At 40.2% G+C, this 23,170-nt stretch overlaps 1 protein-coding gene across 6 annotated transcripts in view; it reads left to right on the plus strand.

Moving 5' to 3' along the window:
• The window catches only part of DAAM2 (dishevelled associated activator of morphogenesis 2), a 202,906-nt gene that overhangs the window by 62,000 nt on the left and 117,736 nt on the right, over positions 1-23,170 (plus strand). For all 6 annotated transcript variants that reach the window (XM_031504232.2, XM_031504231.2, XM_077781857.1 and 3 more), the window contains one exon: positions 19,551-19,753. In XM_031504232.2, coding sequence (XP_031360092.2) covers positions 19,580-19,753 — 174 coding nt within the window. In that variant the 5' untranslated portion in view covers positions 19,551-19,579. The remainder of the gene's footprint in view (positions 1-19,550; positions 19,754-23,170) is intronic.

Consider the following 23,170-nt stretch of genomic DNA (forward strand, 5'->3'; position numbering starts at 1 on the left):
TAACTTGCTACCCATCTGCAGTACTTTCCATGCATATCTTAAAATTGTGAGAGGTTTCTTTTTTTTTCTTCTGTTTTGCTTGTTTTCTTGAAATGGGATTTGAGAAAGTCTGAGGAGATCTAGTTGTGGACACAACTGGAAATCCCTGCTCCCCTATCCCTTTGGCAAACATTGAAATAGAGCATTAATTTGTATTTACATTATTTTAGTTTTTCTCCCCAAGCACTGTAGCCTACAAAACAGCTCAGCAAAAGAAAGGATTCTTGGCTACTGAGTTGCTCCCCGTGTTATGTCAGAGAGACAGATTTGCTTTTAATTTCCCACCTGTATCTTATGGTACAAGGGAATGAGCCCAGTTTATTCTGTCCCCTACTGTGTGCTGTGCTACCTGTTGAGAGTGGAGGATAGAGCTCAGGTGAAAAAGAGAAATTCCATGTCCTTGACCAAATTAGCAGCTCAGTTATTGCTGCTGCTGAAGGACTGTGGCTGGTGGTAACCTAGAGGTGTTGGGGAGGACTTGATTGTTTGAATGACTGTTCTCAAAAGACAGGCTAGGTCTGAGTATCTGTCCATCTCCCTTACTGATGCTGGTGGTCAGACTTTTGAAAGAGCTCAGTATGTCTCATGCAAATTTTTCCATTGAGATTTTTCTCATTGAAAAAGGCTGTACTCAGAATTGCCAAATTTTGAAGAAAACAAAGATTTTCCCAAATGTTTCCACATTCTTATGAGAGCTGGATGTTTCAAAATGTGTGATAAATCATGCCAGAAACATGTGTTTATTTGTAACTGTTTTTTGTCTTTTTTTATGCTGTTGAATACTGTGCAATCAATAGTGATAGATCTTTCTAAATGCTGTTCTTTATTGTATTAATTTTTTTTAGTAGAAGGAGAAAATATTGGTGAAAGAGAAAATGTCTTTGTTGTTCCTTTTCTTTAAAAAAAAATACCTCAAAAGGCATCCCCAGCACTAGAATAGTTTGTACTTTCTTTCAAAACATTTTTTTTCCTTTTTGAAGCCAGCTCTTTTTCCTTTTAACCAGGTCTGTTCAATAAGTTGCACTATTTTGGATTTTTGCTTCCTGTTTTTCATTGAAATGGAAGCTTGTTAGTTTTGTGAAAATTTGTTCTTGAGGCAAGAGCCAAAGTCTCTTTAAATTCTAATTATAGGAATCCAGTATGTCTTGTGCACAAACAACAAGTAAAGTTTGCAGGTTGTATGTTTAATTCTCTTTTTGCAAGCCAGAGTGGTGAAGAGTGCTAGGCTGCAGAGCTGATATGTGCATTTAGAGAAGGGATTTCCTGCATGCCCTCTAAATAGTAAAATGTTCCTTTTATGGCATACAGCTGAATGGAAAAAGTATCAACTAATTAAGGCATTCTCTTCAATTAATCCCCATTTTGAATGAATGTCTTGAAGGGCCACATGGACCTTTAAAAGCTCAGGCTAGCTGTCTTTGCAGGTCTCACTGCAAGTCAGGCTTTAGAGCTGTTATGCTAAATTCTTCTTAGTCCTTTAAGAGTAACTCCATGACAGTTGGATGTGGCTGGATAAGTTCAGCTACCACATGTGATAGGCCTGGCCCAAACAGATGCTGGGCAATTTTGCAGGTTTGCTGGAAGTAATCTCACCCACAGCATCTCCTGGGTGTAGTTTAGCAGGTGGATGTCCTGAAGAGACCAAGCAGCTGTAGGGTAAAGATTGCCTGAAGAGGGAGAACACCTGGCTCATGGTCCTGGGGGCTGTGTTGTTTTTCTGGTGTAGGACAATTTCTAGTTTAGGACAAGCTGAAATGTGAGGATTGCTTTTAGTTTTACTCTGTGGGTTTTTTGGTGTTTTTTTTTTTTTTTTTTTTTGTTTGTTTTGTTTTGTTTCGGGGTTTTTTTTGTTGTTTTTTTTTTTCCCAGTCTTCTGGGATAAAAATCAAGCTATCTTGAGGGGAAACCCTTCTGATTTTGAAACAGTGTGAAAAAGACCTCACATAAGGACTTGAGGCTTATCTGATAGACAATGTGGGCAGTGCAGGAGGGCAGCAAGTCAGGGCCAAGTGTGTTCCCACTTGGTACATGATATTTTAGTGAACAGGCGAGTGTGTTTGATTTCAGGAGAGGAGCTTTATCTGTAGCCTTGGTGCATTAATGGAGTTAATGACCTTTCCTTCAGAGCTGGCTGGGAGGAGGTGTGCAGTACCTCGTGTGGGTTGGGAGAGCTACAGGCAAGAGAATGCAGTTAGGAAGAGTACAGGGTGGGGAGTATAAAAGACTGAAGATGGGCTGCTGGCTACTGGATAACTCTCTCTTTTAGCATCCTGGCCTCTTTAGCCAGGTTTCTGTGGAGACAGTCCCTGGGACATAAACTGTCAGATGTTTGGGGAGCTATATGCTGCAGAGAAGGAAATCATTCAAATTCCTTATCTTCCCCACAACAGGCTCAGGAGAAGTCCTGCCAAGACAGCTTGCACCAAGGCCTCAGGGAACAGGGCTTGACTTCTGAGAAAGGGGTTTTCTGAGGTTTTGCTTGCAAAAATTGAATTCAACTACTTTCTAAGCATTTGCCCTGAAAAGCTTCTGAAGGGCAAATAATAGGTGGTAGTGGTGGTCTTGCTGTGGCAAAAATCCCATGTCGTTCCCTCAGAAATCAGTGGTCAAACATCTGCTGACTTCATTGAAAGCAGCTGAGACATGCAAAGGGAAAGGTTCTGTAAAGGCTTAAACTTCTGGACAATTCAAATCAAATAGAAGATTTTGTGTTTTGCTTTGATTTGTTTTATCACCAGTTACAAAGACTTATTCTCAAGCAGGGGAGTAATTGATTGTACACTGGAATGTCTTGGAGCAAGCCAGTGCCACAGCAATGGCTATTACCTTAGCTGGTATGAGAACCAGTAGATGTCCAAGTCCACTCTGCTTGTCACTGTCACCACTTGTGTTAATGCAGGGACAGGGTCTATGTTGTGGATAGGACTAGAACTGGGAAACAGTAGTTTGATAAGTGTTATCAGTTAAGAGCTTTTCTTTAAGTTGCTTCTACTGGTATTAAATTGTTTGGGGATTCACAACTTCTAATGTTAATGCCAAAATTGTGCTGTCATTAATATTTCATTTTGAGGCAGACTGGGGCAGTGCACTAAGAATTTGTGAAGACCTTCTACAAATATGAGGAGTCTTTTTTTGGCTGACTGACGCCCTGTCTGTGAATTTTTGTGCTGTGAGAACATATAATGAGTTTGCCTATGGGAAAATGTACTGGTATTTTTATTTCTAACACATCTCTTCTATGCATGGTTCTTTGTTCTGCAGTTTGGTCATGTCTGCCATGGCATAAGAGAGAATTTCTGCAATGTTCTGTTGTCATGAAAGCAGTCTAGATCTTGTACACAGGAGTAAATTCCCTAAACAATTACAAAGAGCTGTAAATGTTGGTGAGAGGGCTTATCTGGTAAGAGGCCTTTTGAGAAATTTGTCTCTTTGCTTCAGAAAGGTGCACTCTTCCATGGTGCCCAGTGACAGGATGAGGCAAGGAGCATGGATTGACTCTCTGGGAATTCCATCTGAACACAAGGAACTTTTCTGTGGATGTGTCTGAACGCTGGTCCCAAGCAGTTTGTCCTGGCTGGCCATGCTGGAGTGAGAAAACTGGAAAGCTGCTGAGATCAGTACTGCAGCATTTTTGTAGGGACTGGCTACCTGCCTGGCCCAGCCTTGTATCAAAAGGAGCAGCAGGAGTCGTGAGTATGTGTTGTTACATCCAGACTCCAAACCACTTCCTAGAGCTTTCCCTTTCCTCAGCTTCACTAGGTGTGTGGTGTGTCTCTTGGCTTTTGACCATGTGAAAATTTTCAGCATGTGGCTGCTGGGGCCAGGAAGCTGGGTTGTCCTTCAGAAGGATTATTGGTAGTACATATGCATTGGTTCTAAATTTCCTCTTTAATCCCTCTTGCAGATGGCAACTTAATCTTTTCTAAACTGGGATGTTTTGACTGGTTGTTTCACATTTTCTATCTCTTCCTCTCTTTCTGTTTTTCCACCATTTGCTCAGAACTCCTATCTGCTCTGAATCAAAGGTGGGCCATGGCTCACCCAGCCACTACCCTGCTCCAGGAGTTGTTTGGTTTACCTCTTAAAGAAAACCTGCCATCTTAAAGAAACTTGTCAGATCTTTATTGTTAATTTATAAGTTGTTTGCAAAGCTCTATGTAAGTCTGTGAAAGAAGCACTGTTTCTTGAGAAAGAGACATAAATTTCCTTCAGTGAGGCTGAAGGCAATGTTTTATTTATCTTCTCTTCAACTTTCCCTTTCCCTCCCCCAAACCCCATTTCTTCCATGTATTTCATAGAGATTGGCCTCTATTATCTGGTAAAATAATGTGGATGTGTAGATGTTGATACCTTTCAGACATGGACAGAATAAAATGTGTTTGGGATTTTCATGTCCTTTTAATGGAAAAACATGGATTGAAGCATTGGAGCCTTGTGAGATGGGGCTCGGTGGGAGATGTAATACTGGAAAAAACCCTGACCTTGTCTCATCTAACTCAGGCTTTGAGGACTCCAAGATGCTCCAGCTATACTGCTGAGCTTGTTCCAAAACTCTCAAGTTTCAATCCCACCAACTTTTGGATCTTATGAGCTAAAGCAGTTAGTGACCTTAGCAGCCTTGTATAAATCCTCTCCACACTTGGGAGTACTTGGGGAGCTGCACTGATGAAGGAAGGTGGAACACAGCTGAGCAGGAGTGGATTCACTACAGAGGGATGTACATACACACCATTATTCTTTTCTGTGTGGGATAAATTCATTAAGGAGTGTTGAGATGCAGGTGGTATGGAAAGGGAAAAAGAGGCCTGGACCTTTGAGATGAACTTGTTTAAGGAAAATTTTAGCACTGTGACCCTAGCGAGGTTGTGCATCCAAAATGCTGGAGGAGAGCCATAAAACAAACCAGCATAAAATAAACTTGCTGTGCATGTTTTCATACTTGCATCCCGAGCTACTTTTGGTGTGTTTATCAAAACATTGTGGGCTTTTGGGTCTGCCTGATGGTGGGAACAAGAACAAGGAAGTGAGAGAAATAGATATATGGACTATAATAAAGCCTTGTTTTAAGCACTCTATCTTTAAATCTCCTTACTGTAGTGCTTCCTTGGCTAGAAGAAGATAGGAAAGAAGTGTTGCAAAAACCTGTGCTTTCAATTTTCTAATGAAACTAGAGGAAGGGAATTTCTCCTGAATATTTTCAAGCTGGAATGCAAACCCTTTTGCTTTATCTAGGGGGAACAGAGAGCTTGAACTATGGTGGAATATTTTGCTACAATGGCAGTCAGTGAAGTTTGACAGAACTGGCAGGAGTCTGGACTGAGGCTGATTCATTATTTTCAGATGGCAAAGGAAGACTTCCATGGAAGTTGTGTGTTTTACTCTTTTAGAACTGCATTGGGGGTGATGTGTCTTTGGTTTTGAAAGCCTGAACACATTTACTGTGAAGAATTGACTTGTACTGAAAACTAGGATATGTTACCAAAAGAGTGAAAGAAGCTTAGAATTTTGACTTGTATTTCAACAGCTGAAGTTAAAGTATATGTTCTGCTATTCAAAAGTGCTATCCATTTTTAACATGGTTATTCATGAGTTACTTGTGAGACCTCAACTGGCCAGCTGAAAAGGAGGACATTGTTTTACTATTCACCACTAGCCTAACAGTACCTTGGGATAAGAATGCCTGCTTAATGTTTGTGGATGGCTGATGCTAAACATCTGATATGGCTGTTGAGCAGCTCCTGAATGCTAGTGTGCTGGCATTATCTTACTTCCATGAGGTTGTCTCAGAAGTGACAGGCAGCTGAGAACCAAATCTATAGCTAGTGAAGACAACCTACAAACAGAAGGAAGAAAATAATATTAAATATTTCTTTGAAGGTAATTAAGAGGCATGCAGAACAGTGACATATCCCAACAACTTTCCATCATGGGAATGGGGGAAAGTCTGCCTTCTCCTATGTGCCTTGTGTTAGTTATCCCCTCCTCTACTGCTGCTCTATGATAACACTGGAAACCCACATCTAGGTCTGTGATGGGAGTGCAGAAGGGAGGGAGCTGAAGGTTGCTGCAGAGCAGTCTGTGATGCTCAGCTATGCCCTCTGGCACTGGCTGGTACAGGTGCAGAATCTCTGCTCAGAGCCAAGAGTGACAAAAACCTTCACTTTACTTTTTTTACTTTACTTGCACAACTCTAGAGCAGCTTCTGCTTAGTGGTATTGGAAGCAGTGACAGCTCTGCCCTCAATCTCTTTGTAATTTGAGGCAAACTGGTTGAGTTGTTACACAAAGCATGGAAAAGTCCTCCTGGGTATGGAAAATTTAAGGGAAAACATGGAAGTATAGAGGAAACATATAACTACTACTTATATATAGAATACATTGCTTTTCTGAATCTGTAGTCAGGAGACTTTCAGAGTTAGGATTAAGGTTAAAAACTGGCCACTGCTGAAGTTTGTATATGACTTAGAATACATGCCCCAGGAGTCAGGAAATGATGATTTAGATGCTCTGGATGCTTTGGATTGACTTTGCTAAATTCAGCTCAAAGGGGCTTTGGAGGAAATAAAATATTTTGGGAGGCTAAAATAAAATAAATCTCAGGTGCCCGTCTGGCACAATTTCAATAAGGGCCACTTCACCAGAAATAACTGAGTCTGAGGTCTGCTTGGAAGAGTTGATCTCTTGTTCTGTGAGGTTATGTGTTTCCCTTAGAATTAATAGGAGTCTGTTACACCCATGAAGAGGAAATGATATAGGGAGTGTATGTTGTTCACTCATCTGTGGAATGAAAGGCTCTTCTGAAGTCTCTGTAACCTAATTTGAATAGTATGTTCACCCTGAAATTACTGCCTTGATAAGATGAACAGATTTTTGAGCACGCCTTCCAAAGTTCATCTGAAGAGAAGAATAAAATGCTGCTTTTTCTTGATTTTTTCTTTTACCCTTTTCTTTCTTTTTCTGTTGACTTTGCCTACATAAATATGATTTTTGGGGGATTCCTTAGCAAAAAATGTCAGAAATACTTTGCTTTACACAGTAAAAACCCCTTGGTATCTGATTAGAAAGAGATTTCCTCTGGAGTAACCTCAGCCTAAATATTTGAAGAACTGAGTACAAAGACATGAATTTATTTTCTTGACTGAACTATTGGCTTGTTGATCTGCTGGCATTACCTCCACACCAAGGTCCTTCCACAGCATGCAACTTGCTATAGTACACCCACAGAGCACAGCATCCTTCCAGCTAGAAAGCTGATCTTTCCTCTTGCATTTTGCTCTTTTTCTTGTGATAAGTGGCTTCCCCTCTCTTCAGTTATTTAGTAACTCAAGCTCAAATTTTGGTCCTCAGAAGCACTCCCTCCAACCTAGAGAACTGCTCTGCTTGGTCCGGAGTGGTTGGGTAGAAGGTGCAGACAGAGCTCATTTCCATGATACTCTAAGTGTTGGTTTCTCTCTATTAAATGAACAAGACAGAACTCCTTCTCTAGGTGAATCCAGTCACAGCATTAAAGTGGGGGTTTGGGATCTTGTTTTTGTTTGGAAATCCTCTTTCATGGGGAGGTTTCTGAGATGCTATGAAAACCACGTCTTTCAAGGACACTTCTACTATGAACAGCTTTCAGGGAAATGGATGACTTGGTGATTGCATGCTGGGATCTGATGATTGAGAAGTGTTCACCATGTCATTGCAATCTAACCTGAGGTGAACTTTTAACTGTAAGAGTATTCTGGTAGATACAGGAAATGTGTCCTGCAATATTGATACGGACATGAAATGTGCTGTGGGAATTAAGAAGAGTTTAGTGCTGCTATTAGTAGGCCCTGTAGGAGATGAATTGTTTCCTTATCATGTATGACCTCCTAAAAATGTAGAAAATGTTTTCCTGTGTTTGAGATCTCAGCATGAACAGGATAGTGTAAGACCTTGTGGACTCGCTCCTGTGTAAAGAACTGATTTTTTTTCTTGCAAACGAAACAATGTTCCTTAAAACTACTTCCCACACCAACTCCCCTTTCTAGACATGCTTTTCTTAATTTGTTTAAATCTGGGGTTATCCCAGTGGAGCTTTTTATGATTAATAGCTGATGAGACTGTAAACCCAGCAGTAAGAACATTTCCTGGGCAGTGGCCATGCTTCTTACAGGCTGTGTTTGACTGTTGTTAGGGTATGGACAGAACAAGCACTAGGGAAGAGTTCACCCAGAACTCATTGGTATTGATTCAGTGTTTGCTTTATACATCTGCTAGCTTATCTTCGGAGGAGTTTGGAGGTGGATACACTTCTCTGTACAATTTTATCTGTTTTAAGAATTCACTGCTGTAGTGTGATAGACCCTTTGCTTGTAGCATGAATGACTGGGAGAAGGGGAGGAAGTAAAACATGACAATTCTACAGTATTAATGCCGTTTTCATCTTGAATTTACTGGTACAACAGTCAAGAGTTCAAATTTAGTGATAGGCTGTCAGCTTCTGTGCAAACAATTGGGTTATATATAAAGTTTTTCTTCTTGGATTTGCCACCCAGACCAAATACCTAGTTGGTCTTGATTTTTCAGAGCTTCTGACATTTTCAGTTCCCTCTGCTGGCAAAGGTTTTATAAAAATTGAGATTGCTTCCTTGTTCAAATGGGTTTCTGGGCAGGAAAAGGGGCATATGCTGCTGCTTCTTGTTACTGGAAAGATTTTGGTACTGGTTGGCTGTGGCTCTTCTTCAGTTAGTAGAAAATGGGAATAACAGCAATTTCAGACTTTTTTGCAGTGGGACATGTTCTTGCATATGACCAGGGCAGCAGAGCCAAGACCCCAACTTGTACAAGGCAATGTATGACTGCTCACTGTGTTTATTTGTATATATTCCATCCATAAATTTAAGATGTAAAATAAATAAAGAGTATTGGTTTAAGTAAGTTTTAAATACACCCTTTTCAATGGGTGAGACAAAACAAACTGCAGCAGGTGATGATTTGGATAAAACTCTGTACAAGCTATTGAATAAGTCAAGTATTATACAAAACTAGAGATAACAAGCAGTGATATTGGTACATGTTCTTCAAAAACATCCATCACTGGACATAATAATGTTTGCAGCCCTCAGGGGATAAACATGTTCCTTTCTCTGACAGAGGGTAGGTTTCTCTTCTGTTTGTATACAATGGGCTGCCTTTATGAATCATGTTTGAGGACTATGAATCCAGATCAAGTAGTGGTTTATAAGCAGGTTGGTTGTTTTGTTGAATTTTTAGAATTTTTTTCCCCAGTTGTATGCAGCTGTGGTGGGGAGCTGAGGAAATTTTATACTGCAATTTGGTTTTCTGTGGAGTGTGCTCCAAGCTTTGTCAACAAGCTACAAGTAGATTGGGTTCAGAAGCTGAAAGAGCTTGCTGTATTTTCAGGCAGGCTGTTGACTTACTGCAGACACTTAGAAATCTGGAGATGACTACCCAAACTTTTGCTTCAGCTTCTTGGCAGTTTTCTTTGGGTGTCTGAGCATACGTTTAAAAATTGACCTATCCTTGTGAAAGGACACTGTGTTAGAGGTCAGTTACAGTTCTAGGAAGTCTTCCCTAGATATACTTCAGAACTTAAAACTTTTCTTAATCATGAGCCTTAGGGAGCCTTGATGTGGACACGACCTCTTGCCATGGGAATCTGTGAGACTGGAACTAGCTATCAACAGTTCAAGGATGGAAGGATTGGCACAGGAACCACACTCTTGAGTATTAAATGCTCTAGACCACATGGATAGGCACTGCTTTGTAGAACCTCACATTTGTGCATTTTAAGGGAGGTCTCCCTGCACTTCCTTTTACTGCATTATTTTCCACATAATGCTCCTGGCCAGAGCACCCCCTGAACATGCAAGGAAGGTGGCTGTTTTTAGGTTGTGTTTTCTGCTCAGACTCTCGACTCTGATCACTGCCTGTGCCACTCAGAGCATCAGGTCTGTATAATTTGACTGAAATATAGAGGAAGCCTTGTTCACTTTACTGCAATGAAACACTTGACAGCCCCAAAACCTAAAGCAGTACGTCACGCCTCTGAAACCAGCCTTCAGTGTTGGTGTAAGTCTCCTCCTGAAAACATTGCAGCAGCCAGAAAATATATTTTATCTGGATGTCACTTAAAAATACACACAGAAAACAACCCAAAATGTTGGAGCAAAGCTCTTTCCAAATATCCATTCTTCAAGAAGACACGTTAGGTTAAAAGTTCAGCAGTTTCACCAAGCTTCTGGCTTGGAGTTCAAACCTACTTGCGTAATGTTGAGGTTTCAGGGCATTGAACCCAGAGTATCCCTGGTCAGAATGTTGAAGCAAAATAAAAATGCTGGAATAAAATGCTGTATATGACCTTTTCTTAACTTGATTTTCTACAGGGAATTTATTTTTGATGCCAAATTGACAACCCTGCAATCTGAGTAGTTTAAAAATTATGAATATAGAATCAATGACATTTTCACCCCATCTTTGTCTTGACCTATGGGAGCCATCTCCAAGATGGAGTGAGCATAAAAACCCCAAGACCCGTTCCCTTTGTGAATGCATCCAGTGCCTGTTTCTTCCATTAGTGGATCACTAAAGAAGGCTTTTAACCATTGTCCACATCAGTGGCTTTTCAGTCTATGGAATGGAACTGAGAGCCACCATTTTCATTATGTTTGAATATGCAGGGACACATAGAGGCACACTGTGATTTAGCTGGGGCACTAAGCAGGAAAGTGGCAGCTCTGCAGCCTGGAACCTGGGTTTCCCAGGTGGTATTAATGAACACTAGTTTTGAAGACATTCAGTGCCATCCAGATAAAAGTCCAAGTGGTCTCTGTGTTGAGTTTTTCCTCCATTATATGCATTTGCTATAGAGGCTGAATTGCTTTTTCCAGTGTGTGGCATTTAGGAAAATTTTACCAATGCAGGTAATTGAATTACCTGTCAATAGTGAAGACAGCACTTGTACACCTACATTTGTGGTTAATTTCCAGTGGTTATAATTGAGGCATATTTCTAATGAAGTTGCATTTTAAAGTCCCATAGTGGCCATAACATCAGAGTGTTAGCATGGAAATCAATTTTTTTATGCTATGATGACATCAGACAACAGATGAAATCTTATTCTACTAATTGTCTGAATAAGAAAACAGCATTTCACATAGAAATAAGGAAATTTACATTCGGGAGGATGTAATTTGGCCTTTTTATTTGCTTGTTTTTCTTGGAGCACCCTGGCAGCTCTTACAGAGTATTTCTCTCTCAGTAGAGGCACTCTAATGCCCTCAGCTGCTTATTTTGTCTGGAAAATTCAAGCACCCAGGATAATGATGACAACAACGGCAACATTTTGACTCCCAAATCCCTTGGCAATATAGTTACATCATGTCTGGAAATAATTGGGCAATGACAGAATGGAAAAATTACAATGGCTCAAACAAGACAGGGATGCTCTTAGTAATGGGGTTTTGTGTGTTCATTCTCCTGAGCATGGTAGTAGTGTTACTGGGAAACTCTGGATTGACTTCCTTTGTAACTAAACCCCACTCTTTCCAATAGAAATATTGGAGAGATTTAAAGTTCCTAGATCAAGCTCTAGTACTAATTTAAAGTGCTAATGTGCTTTATTAGTGTCCCTGATCTCATGGAATAGAGGATAGAGTGGCACACCTTGTTCTACAGGTCACTCCATCCTTGGCTTCTTTGCTGATCACAAATGTTGCTCTGGAGTATGGATGTTTCATCCTTGGGACCTGCTCTGATTAGATAGAAGTGACATACATTACTGGTTAGGGTCAGTGTCATATAGTGACTTTAAAGGCATTTCATACCATAAGACTGGTAAAAGGCACAGGAATTCATCTTCCTGTAGAGGAAAATAGTCATCTTCTGCATTGAAGCTGAAGAAATGATGTGCTAGTTCTTGCTGTCAGTGCGTGTGTCTGCTTAACTGATGTCATCATGAGCTATTTAATCTTCAGTCTATGATTTTTTATTTTTAATAAAAGCTTCATCTTGCACTCCAACTTCCACAGCACTTTTTTTTCCCTGTGAAGTTGCATCACTGTGTTGTATCTATCACCAAAAGAAAGTAAAGAAGATTGAGAGTCTAACTTGGGCTCTGTCTAGGTCTATACCTTCTAGCAAAGGAAGTTTGGACACACTCTGAGTAGCACAGACACAAACTGGAATTATAGCCTTGTCCTGAATTCATGGCCCTAGAATTACAGTATAATTTTGTCAAGCCTTAAAAATATTTTTTTTTAGGATCTGAATTGTTTCAAAAGTAAAATCTGTGAATTGTAGAGTGGTTAAAAATACTTACTGATTCATGGTCTTATCCTTAGTCAGAATTGGGTCTTGGGGTGCCATCTGTGGGGTTTGTGGGATTTTTTTTCCCTATGTTTTCTTCTATGCAGTGTATTTCCCATTGGCTCTTACAGCCCCAGCAATTTGATGAACAGGGACATTTTAAACCAACCCATCCAGTGAAGCTAATGCTGTGGTAGGGGAAATTGCTGCATAAATTCCATTCTTTTGTAAAGAATAAATTTATCCATGCTGGATTTGCGAACACTGCTTAATGTTGTCTCTACAGCAGCATCATTACTGGGGGATGAACCTGTTGTGCCCTGGCCAGCTTCCAGTCAGGTGATTACCTTTTTGCAGGCCTTCTGCTTTTATTTCTGTTTGCTCACAGTCTATTTGACACTGTAAAATAACTGGTTTAAGCAGAAGAGTAAGACTCTACACTGGAGAACCTAGAACCTCAATGCCACAGCTAGGACAATAAAGTAAAATACAGCGGAAAATAAAACAGACATGAAGTGTGATGCAGTCTTTGCAGCTTGTGTCATGAAGTAGGTGTCTCTTTAGAAGTATTTTTCTCTTCAATATCTGGTTTTAAAAAAGTATTTTATAGTGTGAGCATAGGAAGTGGCTACTGGAAGTCATTTCAATTCTAACAATTGTAATTAAAAAAATGAAGGGTATTGCAATGAAACAGTGAAAAAGCAGAGAATTAAACTAAAACTGGTAGAAAAGAAAGAAAAGGAGATTTAAGACTAAAAAGGAGAAGTTTTTTTTTTCCTAATAGAAGGGGAATGAGTAATCTTTGAGGTGTATAAATACAACAAATGTGGTTAACAGTGAAATTGATCTTGGTAGCAGTGACTTTCTGCTTGAGAAGGAAGTGAAGGGTATGTGTAAATGTTACTGAAACTGCAGCGCTGCAGCACCAGAGAACTTGGAAGTAATATGGGGAGGGGTAAGGAGAGAAGGATGGGACTCAACACTGCTCCATGCGAAGCACTAATGTTGATTATATTTTTAGGTAGTATGCAATCCTGTTCATTCCATCACCATGGTGGTTTGAATTGCTCACTGAGCATGCCTCAGTGAGGAATTGATAAATTTGGATGCAAATCTGCAGTACAATTGGACACTGAGGAGATGAAGGACAAGCTTATCCTTGATAAACTGTTAGGCTTTGAGTTTTACTTGTTTGCAGTCTAAGCTGTGGTGGTCATATCACCATTCAGAAATGTTAAAGATGTATAGATTTACTTGTATATATAAATGAATATAACTAAGACTCAGCATTTGGTGTCTAGGAGAACAGATTAGTTTTGACTGTGCACATTTCTGTGTGAAGTTATAGTTACAGGAAACTATGACATAGTTATAGTACCTTTGCAAAAATAAAATAACTTCTTAGCATATAAGAGAGTGAATGAATTTTTTGGTCAGCTCAGTTAAACATAGAGAATTATTAATCTGTATTTCATTAAAGGGAGGAAAAAGGTGTAAAGAAATATTTAGTTTTTACTAACCGGATTCATGACACTGACTTTAACTGCTTTGTTGCTCTCTTCACTTTGTGTTTTGAATCTTGACTGTTCTTTTAAAATAGTTTCCCTCTGAGTACAATTTGGATAGATTAATGACTATGAGGAACACAAAGAACCTGCAGGTATTTTTCCTGTTTTCTTGTATTTGATTGTTGGTTTTGTTTATTTTTCTGTAGAGTTATTTTTTTCCCTCCTTCTTAGGTGAAGGCAGAGAAAATGTTGTAAAATAGTATTTCATAAGAGAAGTTTCTTACAGTCCTTTAGCTTTCTTTTTTTGTTGTTGTGTGTTGATAAGTTGGTATAAGGTGAGACGTAGTGGATTTGTGGGTATTAACAGACTAACATTAGTGGCCATTAGTCACCCAGCACATCCTGAGCATCCTTAAAGTATTAAAAATAAAGAGATTTTTGAAAGACACGTTGCAGTAAGTAAGTTCACGGATATAGTTACACCTGACAGCCTTCAAATAGTCCTTGCCTTTTCTCTTATCGTGGGACTTATTTCTGATGCAAATAAATGAATAAAAATGAAATAAATATCAAGATATAGATATATATATATAATAGGAGAAAATCCTTAGGTCTGTAGAATTCTTTGAAATTATCAACCAGCTTGGTTTTAATGGAGAGTTGTATAAAATGAGAAGTGAGTTTCTGGACTGTCTTGCAAAGTTCTCATAAACACCAAGAGCTCTGCACTCTTGTTTCAATGTGTTGGGGGAAGGAAAATCTGAACTAGCTTCAAAATGCACAGCTTTATTTGAACTGGCCTCTCTCCTGTGGCAGAAACTAAGTGTGGGGCATGGCTGATTGGGTTTGAGTAGCTGTTGCTGCACAGGACCTTGGTTGTTTCCAGATCACATCCAGTGATCTGTTGATTTGTTTTGGGTCTGGTGTCTTCCTGTCCAACATAGCACGTGGGTGTCCATGGATCTTCATGAAGCTTCCCTGAAAAATAAGGTTTTAATTTTGTGGATTTTAAGTGGTCAGGTTTTTTTGTTGCCGTGTTGTGTGAAGACCAGGAGGCTCCTTAGTAGGGTGACAAATCCAAATCAAAGGAGTTGGTTTATTATTACAGGTGCAACAAATGGATGGCTTGTCTGCTTCCTTTCCCCATCCCCGCTGCTGCAATTGCCATAGAGTTCATCTGACATTTGTCACATTACATGTGACATACATGGAAAATGCCCATGGTGATTAAATCATGCCATGAAGCTCATCATTTCACCATCTGTGTACTGAAGAAGCAATGTGGTCCAGGGAACTGAGCATAGGATCTGTATGAAGCTCTTTCCCTTTATCCAGTGTCTATATTCAGGCAGCTTTGAGCATGGCGCTTATTTTTTCCATTTCATCATCAATTATCTAGGGAACTGTTTTAATACCAGGAACTTCTCATGGTTTATTACTTATTAGTTGAATAATATAGAGTTTTAACTTGGATTTGGGGGCTGTGGGTGAGTTGGTTTGTGTTCTAAACCAGTCTGAATTCAGATTTCTTTCTACATCACTAATCACATGCTACGTCTGTGTGTTTCATCCTGCCATTGCCAAAGATAAATTGCAGGGAAATTATTAACTTTAATTTTAATATTTAATTATTAACTTTAATTTCTTTCTTGTTAACATAAGCTAGTGTGGGCAGTGATTCTTCATCATACGTTTAGTCCCTTGCTCCCCACTCAGGTGAGAGCTCTGGCTACATCCGCTGGCATCATGTGTCTGTTGGTGATCAGTAGAAATACAGCTCTGGAAGTGTTTACCATTAATGCTTCCTTGTGTTGTGAACTGTTTTTGTGTGTGTTTAGTTACCCACTGAGTTCCCTTTCTTCCCTTTTTCCAAAGGTGGTGGGTGATACACAAGTAATTTTCTCTATTTTTGTTACAGTTATGCTTTGGCTGTTGTGTTGGAGGACAGAACAGTGAGATAAAATCTACAATAATCAGTATCTTGCACAGGAGAGCTACTGGCAGAGCAGATGTTTCAGGTGTCTTACCTTTAGTGGAATGTTGCTTATTTAGTGTATGTTGGCATTACAATCTGAGGCGAGAATGAAAAGTGAGGCTTATGAAGCAATTTAGAAAGCAATTGAAAGAGGATCCTCGTGTGCAGTTAGCATGGGTCTGATCCCATGTGGCTAAAACTTCTGATAAGGCTTGGAAAAATTGCATTAGCTAAATTATGTTTGGTCACTGGGCCAAATGGTTAAGAAATGAACACGTAGGCCCTGTCAGAGGAAGAGGACGTTGTTATAATTAGACCTTGGGCAAAGTTCCAGGCTGTGACTCCTGACCTGAGCCGAACCACAGATGGGGCTGGGAGGCAGGAGAGGGATTGCTGTGAGCAGCGGGTGCGTGGTTAGCTTGACAGCAATTTGTTTGTGTTGTGGAAAAGGGCAAAACAGTAGAACTGAGAAGAGCTGTGCGAGGGAGTTATGTGTAATAGTGGGATTCTCTCCAGAGAGAGATTTCCTACTGATTCTCACTGGGGGTGTATATATGTAGAAATACATAATTGCACATGTTTCATTTTTACTTGCCTAAAGTTGAGAGGCAATAGAAATTTTATTAGATGAAAATTCCCACTTTTTGTTATTTCCATAAATTGTCAGCTTTGCTGTCAATTACTACTCAGAAAAATGAAAGTTGCTCTTTTCTTAATTTTCTTTGTTTTCTGCTGCCCTCCTCATCATTTGGAAGCATATTTTTCCTAGATTTGATTCTTGACAAAGGAAAGACAAAAAAACAGAGAAAGGAAATGAAAATTTTATTGACTTGGAGGTAATTAGAAAATGTTTATTTTGTTGATCATCAACAAAAATAAGAAAGTTTTAATTAGTTATTAAATAGCATCAACAGTGCAACTTACAGGATTCTGAAGGACATCTACTTAACTGGCAGGCTTAATTTTAGAGTGCTCCAACTTAGGAATTTCCTTCTGCCCTTCCTTCCATCCTTCCTTCTGTCCATTCTAAAAGACCTGTGCTGGATTTCTCTGTAGTAGTCCTCAATTATTCTCATTTTGAAAGCATCTAGGCACGTCACCTATCTACACAACTGCAGTGTGGAAGCAATACAGAAATGTCATTTTACCCCCCTATATTTGTAAGAATTTCATGCCTGCTGCCTATAGATGGACCAGGAAAATGGCAGTGTTAAGAGAGTATGAGTTGTGTAATGGAATGGTGCTTTGTGGAAGCAAGTTTACTGTTCATTTGACCTCTGCGCATTTTACAGGGTAGTAAAAATTAAGTAGCCTTGAGTTTCACAAGTGTGGACCCCAAGGAACTGCAGATTCTGTTAAAAAAATCACAGTAACAAACGTTAGCCTGTGTATTTCTCAGCATTATAGGTGAAGAAAGCTTGGAGACTGAAAAGCTCTTAGATGAACCTGCTTAAGATGAAAGCCAAGTAATGAAATTTCAGTGCAGGACAACCTGTGGTAGCCAGACCAGGGCTGTACTTACCCTGTAGAAAATGTTGAGCTTCACATCCATTCACATAACTCTTATTTTCTGGTAAAGTACCTCTTTCGGTGAAGTTTATACCAGAGTCTTGACCTGAGCTCACAAAAGAGGATGTAATGGTCCTATCACTCCAGTGGCTCAGCCAGTTTTTCCAAGGAGGATTCATTGTCCATGCCCCAGAAAATGCTGGTCCTTTAGTTGGTGGGGAACTTTAGACAGTGCTTGTTGCAACTGAATTGAGGCAAATGTAGTTGTATTGCATGTAAATCAGGTTTTGTCTCATTGAATTAAGTTCCTTTCAAAAGAGAGTTTTGTCAAACTAATTGCTTTTAATCTCAGTCGTGACTAGGTTGCCATAAAGGGCATTGCACTTGGAATAATAATACTTGAGAAGATGGTATGTAGTGTACAAGTTTGATTTCTGAGGCTCTATTGTGAAATCTTTTAGCAGCTGAATCTCTTAAGTGTCCACTATTGAGAGGAAACAGAAATTGCCATGCACATCATTGAGATAGATTTGATGGCATTTTGGTTTTGCTGACTGAAGCTGTGTCAATGAACAGTTCAGTTTTAAGTTGACCTTTGGCATCTCCTAGTGAGAACCCAATGTTTTTATGAATGGGCTTTTGAAGCCAGCAACATCCTGCCCTAGTGAATCCTGCTGGTACATAGCACCCCTTGCAGAGCTGGCATGGGGAGCAAAGCAAAGTGGGCATGCCAGAAGACAGTGCTTTTTACCAGCTTGCTTTTCTTCCAGCTGCATGAGAGTTGCAGCTGATGCCCCTCCAATGCATAAGAGAATGTGCTAGATAAATTATCCCAGCACAGAGTAGAGCAGCTGATGCCTCCCAAGCAGACAGTGCCATAAGTGTAGAGGTTTGGGTGGTTTGGACATTTTTGTGGCTGCTGTTTGTTGCTTAGGTTTTTCTTAAGTGAGCATGCCAATTGCTGCACAAAACATCCCTGGAGAGCTGGCTGTGCTCTGTATATTAAGTCCCACTATGTAACTGCTGTCCCGAAGGTGCTTTTCCTTGCACAGCTACCCAGTCTCTGTGAAAGCTCAAAGCAGCCTTGTTCTGGCAAGCAAACAGACCAAAGCATTGTAGGGCAGGTTAGGGCAGCAGCTGCTCTGGTGACAAAGCTCAGCTGTGTTGTTGCTGATGCAGCATCCAGCATCCTGTGGTTTGGTTCACCTGCCACCTCCTTCCTGCTCCCCTGCCCTGTGCCCAGGGAGACCAGCTTCACAAGAAGCTTTAATTATTTACTCTCTAAGGACATGGCTTATTCTGCAGATTAAGTGAAATAGTGAAGTCCTTAAAAATATAACACAAATAAGCCCCTGAGCTGTCAAACAACAAGTCCCTTAAAAGGGCAAAATATGTGGCTCTCTGTGCACTGCACAGATCCCTCCTTTCAAACTGCTGGCAGGAGACATCCTGTTTGGATGGGCTGCTCACAAACGGTGTTGTGCAGTAATGAAATCAATCACTTCCCTTCAGCTTCTCCTTCAGGCCTCCTTCTGCCTCCCTTTATACTCCTGATACCAAAGCCCCTCAAGCCAGGTCCTGTCAAGATGGGATCTGGCAGCTGAAATGTAAATCTGAAGCCATACATTAGCACTGTGCTGTTTCTTCCCTGAATACATAAAGCAGCCCAGACTATTTACATGTGTTTGAAAATGGGATGGACAAAATGATCCTGAAGTGGTAGTCCTGGCCATGAAGGAATAAGTGAATGTTTGGTGGTCTTGCTCTGCAGTGGTGGAAGATTGATGTCTGCTTCATTTTTTTATTGTTAATTTTATTTTGGTCAAATGGGATATTTCTGGAAGATTCTTCTATGTGTTCTGCGTAAATTCTTCTGTATGTGTTTTTTTTTTTCCTTCTGATAGTTTCATTCCTTTATTGTAGTGGTGAGGAAAAGGCTAATATTAGCATTCTGTGGTAGCATTCAGCCTTGGCTACTGAGCATTGCTGATAAATCTACCTGCTGGGGAATTCCACACTGAGTTTGTAAAACCTTTTCAGAAAAACTGGTAGAAGCTATTCTACACTGCCATGGAAGAACATGTTAATACCATACGAAGGCCTAGCTACCTTATCTAGCTTAAATGTTTATTTTACTCTTTTGGGTATCAGATCCTTCTGTCCTCTTCCAGCTTTATCATCTAATGTCTGTTGTTTTTTTTTTTTTTTTTTTTTTTCCTACAGAACATGATTAGAAGATAGCACCATACACCATGATCATGGCTCCCCGGAAGAGGAATCGTCATGCCTTGGGGTTTCTTTGTTGCTTTGGAGGTAGTGACCTCCCTGAAATCAACCTCAAGGACAATAATCCCCTCCAATTCCTTGAGTTTTCCGTCCCAATCCCACCAGCAGAAGAGCTCAATGCCAGATTCGCTGAACTTGTGGTAAGTTTCTGCCTATTGATATATTTATGAGGTGGATGAACTTTTCCCCTTAAAGGAGCAATAAGAGGATTTAAGGGATTTATTAGAGAGCTTCTGTTGAAGCTTTAAAAAAAACCTTTTCATTCTTTTATGACTAGTTACTTGGTAGGAGAAAGGTGGCAAGCAACAGGATCGATGATAGTGGCACTGGGCATAAGTACAACAAAATAAGGTGGCAAGCAACAGGATCGATGATAGTGGCACTGGGCATAAGTACAACAAAATATTTAAATGTGCTTATTTATTCTCATAGCACTATGTAGCATTGAGCATATTAGATGGAACCTCTCCAGTTCTCTAGAGAGAGCTGACAGTCAATTTCTTGTTTACAACTTTGGGATAAAATCTGCTGTATAGTGTAACGAAGTGGAAAATCTTAGGGTTTGCAGATCTGTAAAGAGAGGGCTGTTTGGTTTTGTTGATGAGTAGGATTCTGCTGGTGAGGTATAAGAATCAGATGACCATGCTAATTATGTTTCATCACACAGCTGCCTTTGAACCATGAAATGGTGCTGTTGCAGCAACAGCCATAAACAGGAAGAGAAGGAATTATTTCAGATGAACTTTGTTGTTTTCTTTTGTGGTAAATGTTGCAGACTCCAGGAGCCAGACACTTGCTTTTCATGCCTGGCATCAAATGACTTCACTGTCTTTGTCTTCTTGTTCAGCCGGAATGCAAAACACAGGCAGAGGTCATAGGGCTGGGTTGTTTTGCAAACTGTGTCGTGAAGGTGATGCCCATTTGATGCAGCTGATTAGGTTTCTCATTACAATTCTGAGACTGGAGCTTATGTAAAGCGAGATATCTGTGTGTATATGCCTGAGGAGTGCAACTGAGGTGAGGAACAGAACAGAAAATACTGGATCTCAGCATTAGAGGAATTTGCCAGTAGTCTTCCTATGTTACACTTGTAACATTAGCCCAATAAATTCTTGTCCATGATCATAGCTTTGAAATGCTATAGCAATGAAAAGAACCATGTCATTTGCCTGTGCAATTGGAGGTTGATATATGGGCAACTATAGTATGTCATATCAAATACTGGGACAGCTGTATTTTGTTAGATCAGTGGTTTGAGAACCTAGCCCAGGCTTCGGGGTCAAGATGGGGTCCAAAGCAGATGTCTAGGGAAAAATCTAAGATGTGGCCATAGGGTGGTCCTTTCCAGGATTTTCACCAACCCTCTAACAGTTTTCAGCTCAAGGACTTCCTCAGCTGAAAGTTGCCTTCTGTGTATATAGCTAATTGGTATGGATTTCTTTTCCATTAACTTTACACTTCCCTGGTACCCATTAGGATTTTTCTGTGGCAGGGGCATAGAAATGAGTCAATAGGATTTGCAGCTGTTTCAGGAAGAATAATGTGTTCAGCAGAAGAGTCTACTTGATTTGAACTGATTTGCAAATGGATCATCTCCTCTTACAGAAATGTTTCACAAAATTCTGGTCTATATTTAGGTCAATTTTCTTTTTCTGTAAGACTACTTGAGTCCCTCTTAGAAAATGCAGCTGACTGTGGAGAATTCTGCATGGTGACAGGTATCTCTCAAGAGTAAGAGTGTAACCTGTAATCTGCTCTGCTGACAATTTATTTCTGGGTGCTGCTTAACTGTTGGTTTTCACATGCAAAGCTTGAACTGCTGTATCAAAGTTCAGCTCTCTCCAATACCAAGATGCGTTGAAGCATTCAATCTAGCCTTGCTGAAGACATCACCACAGATGTGTTTTGCTCCTGAACTTGGTGTGCTAAACTTGAACTTGTTTACCTTTGGGTCATAGTGAAAGACCTGCTTGAGTTGCTGCTGGGCTTTTGCTTACTGAGAAGGGTATCAGTTTTATGAGGAATTTGAGAGTTTGTGGTGGCATTAATGATGCTTTTAACTTCTGGTTTTATGTCTGGCAAGTACTGGTGTTCCATGTGCTTACTTGTGGCAAAACAGCTCACAGCTGCCTTATGGAAGTCTATTAAAAAATATAATTTATAATGTTTCTAGTGCAAAATTTAATGACAAGTGTATGTGATGATCTGTAAAAATTTTTGGCCCCAGTAGTTTGAGAGTTGTTGGGTTTTGCTATAACTTATTAAATGTGCTGACAGCTTGTAGCTGGCATATGCATTTCAAACAAATGAAGCCATTGAAATGAAAACAGATCATATTCAGTTCTTATATTTAATGATAGCACCCCAGCCATCACTGCATGAGAAGTGAGCTGGGAGAGAAAAGTGCTATTTTTCAGAAGGGTAATGGTGTACATCACACATTTTCATGAAGCAGCCAGATAGGGTGATAGTGCATGTCCATAGGAGTTCCTGATCAGACAGGAACATAACAGCAGTTGAGGGCTTTATGTGCAAGAGAACCTGGGCTGGAAACTGGGCTGGCAAAATGCAGACTTTGCCTAGAAGGGCTGGTTTATCCACAGGTCTGGATTAATGCATGTTCTATGAGACACTAAAATAAACCAGGCTACATCTGTATTGACAGCTCAGATGAGATTTTAATTGGATTAGAAAGATTCAGTCTGTAAATGCACCAGTGTAAATCAGCGACCTGGAAGTGCCTGAGAGAGCTCAGTGCTGTGTGCTCACTCCCTGCTGCTGATCCATTAGGGTCTAGTCTGGGTGCACTTGTACTAAATAAAAACCAGATTGGAGTGTAAAGCCTTTTGACCCAAATCCTCAAGTGAAATGATGACACCAACATCATCTGAGATCTGTAGTGAGAAGAGCATTTGTGTTAGCTCCCTGAAGCAGGCCCAGGGGGTATAGCATCATCTTGCCATCTGCTCTGCAAAGGGTATAATGAAACATTGGTGTGGTTGAATGAATTTTTAAAAGCCTTATTTTTCCCCTTGTTGCAGTTAAAATCTGGGGCATTTTTCCCATGGAAGTTAATGACAAGGAAAGCTGAGCATAGCTGTGCTGGAGAAGTCTCCCTTGTGATTAATTTTCCAATCCAGTAAATATTCAGTATATTCCTACCTCTCTTTCTGAGGAAAACTGGCATTTTAAGGATCAGGATCACATCTTCTGCTGTTGTTGTGCTACTTAAACTAGTACCATGAAAAGCAAATTTGGAGATGTCCATTTTTCAAGGGGAAGAAATTAGGAATGTGTTGGGATTCTTTATTTGTGATGGGCTCACATGACCCATTCCAAGCTTTCAAACTTGCTTGTGTAGTCTCAAGACAGAGGCAGATACACATGTGCTAGGTGCTCTGTTTGGGAGATGTACCCAGGCCATCCAGCTGTGTAATGGCAGCTGCCTGACTGGACTCTGACCAAGGCAGTGACTGTGAGATGACAAGCTGATGCTGATATCAGCTGAAATGCCTGCTCTCATTGCCACTCAACCAGAAAAACAATCCTAGGCTTAT

This window comes from Lonchura striata, chromosome 3 (assembly GCF_046129695.1).
Source record: "Lonchura striata isolate bLonStr1 chromosome 3, bLonStr1.mat, whole genome shotgun sequence".
NCBI lineage: Eukaryota > Metazoa > Chordata > Aves > Passeriformes > Estrildidae > Lonchura > Lonchura striata.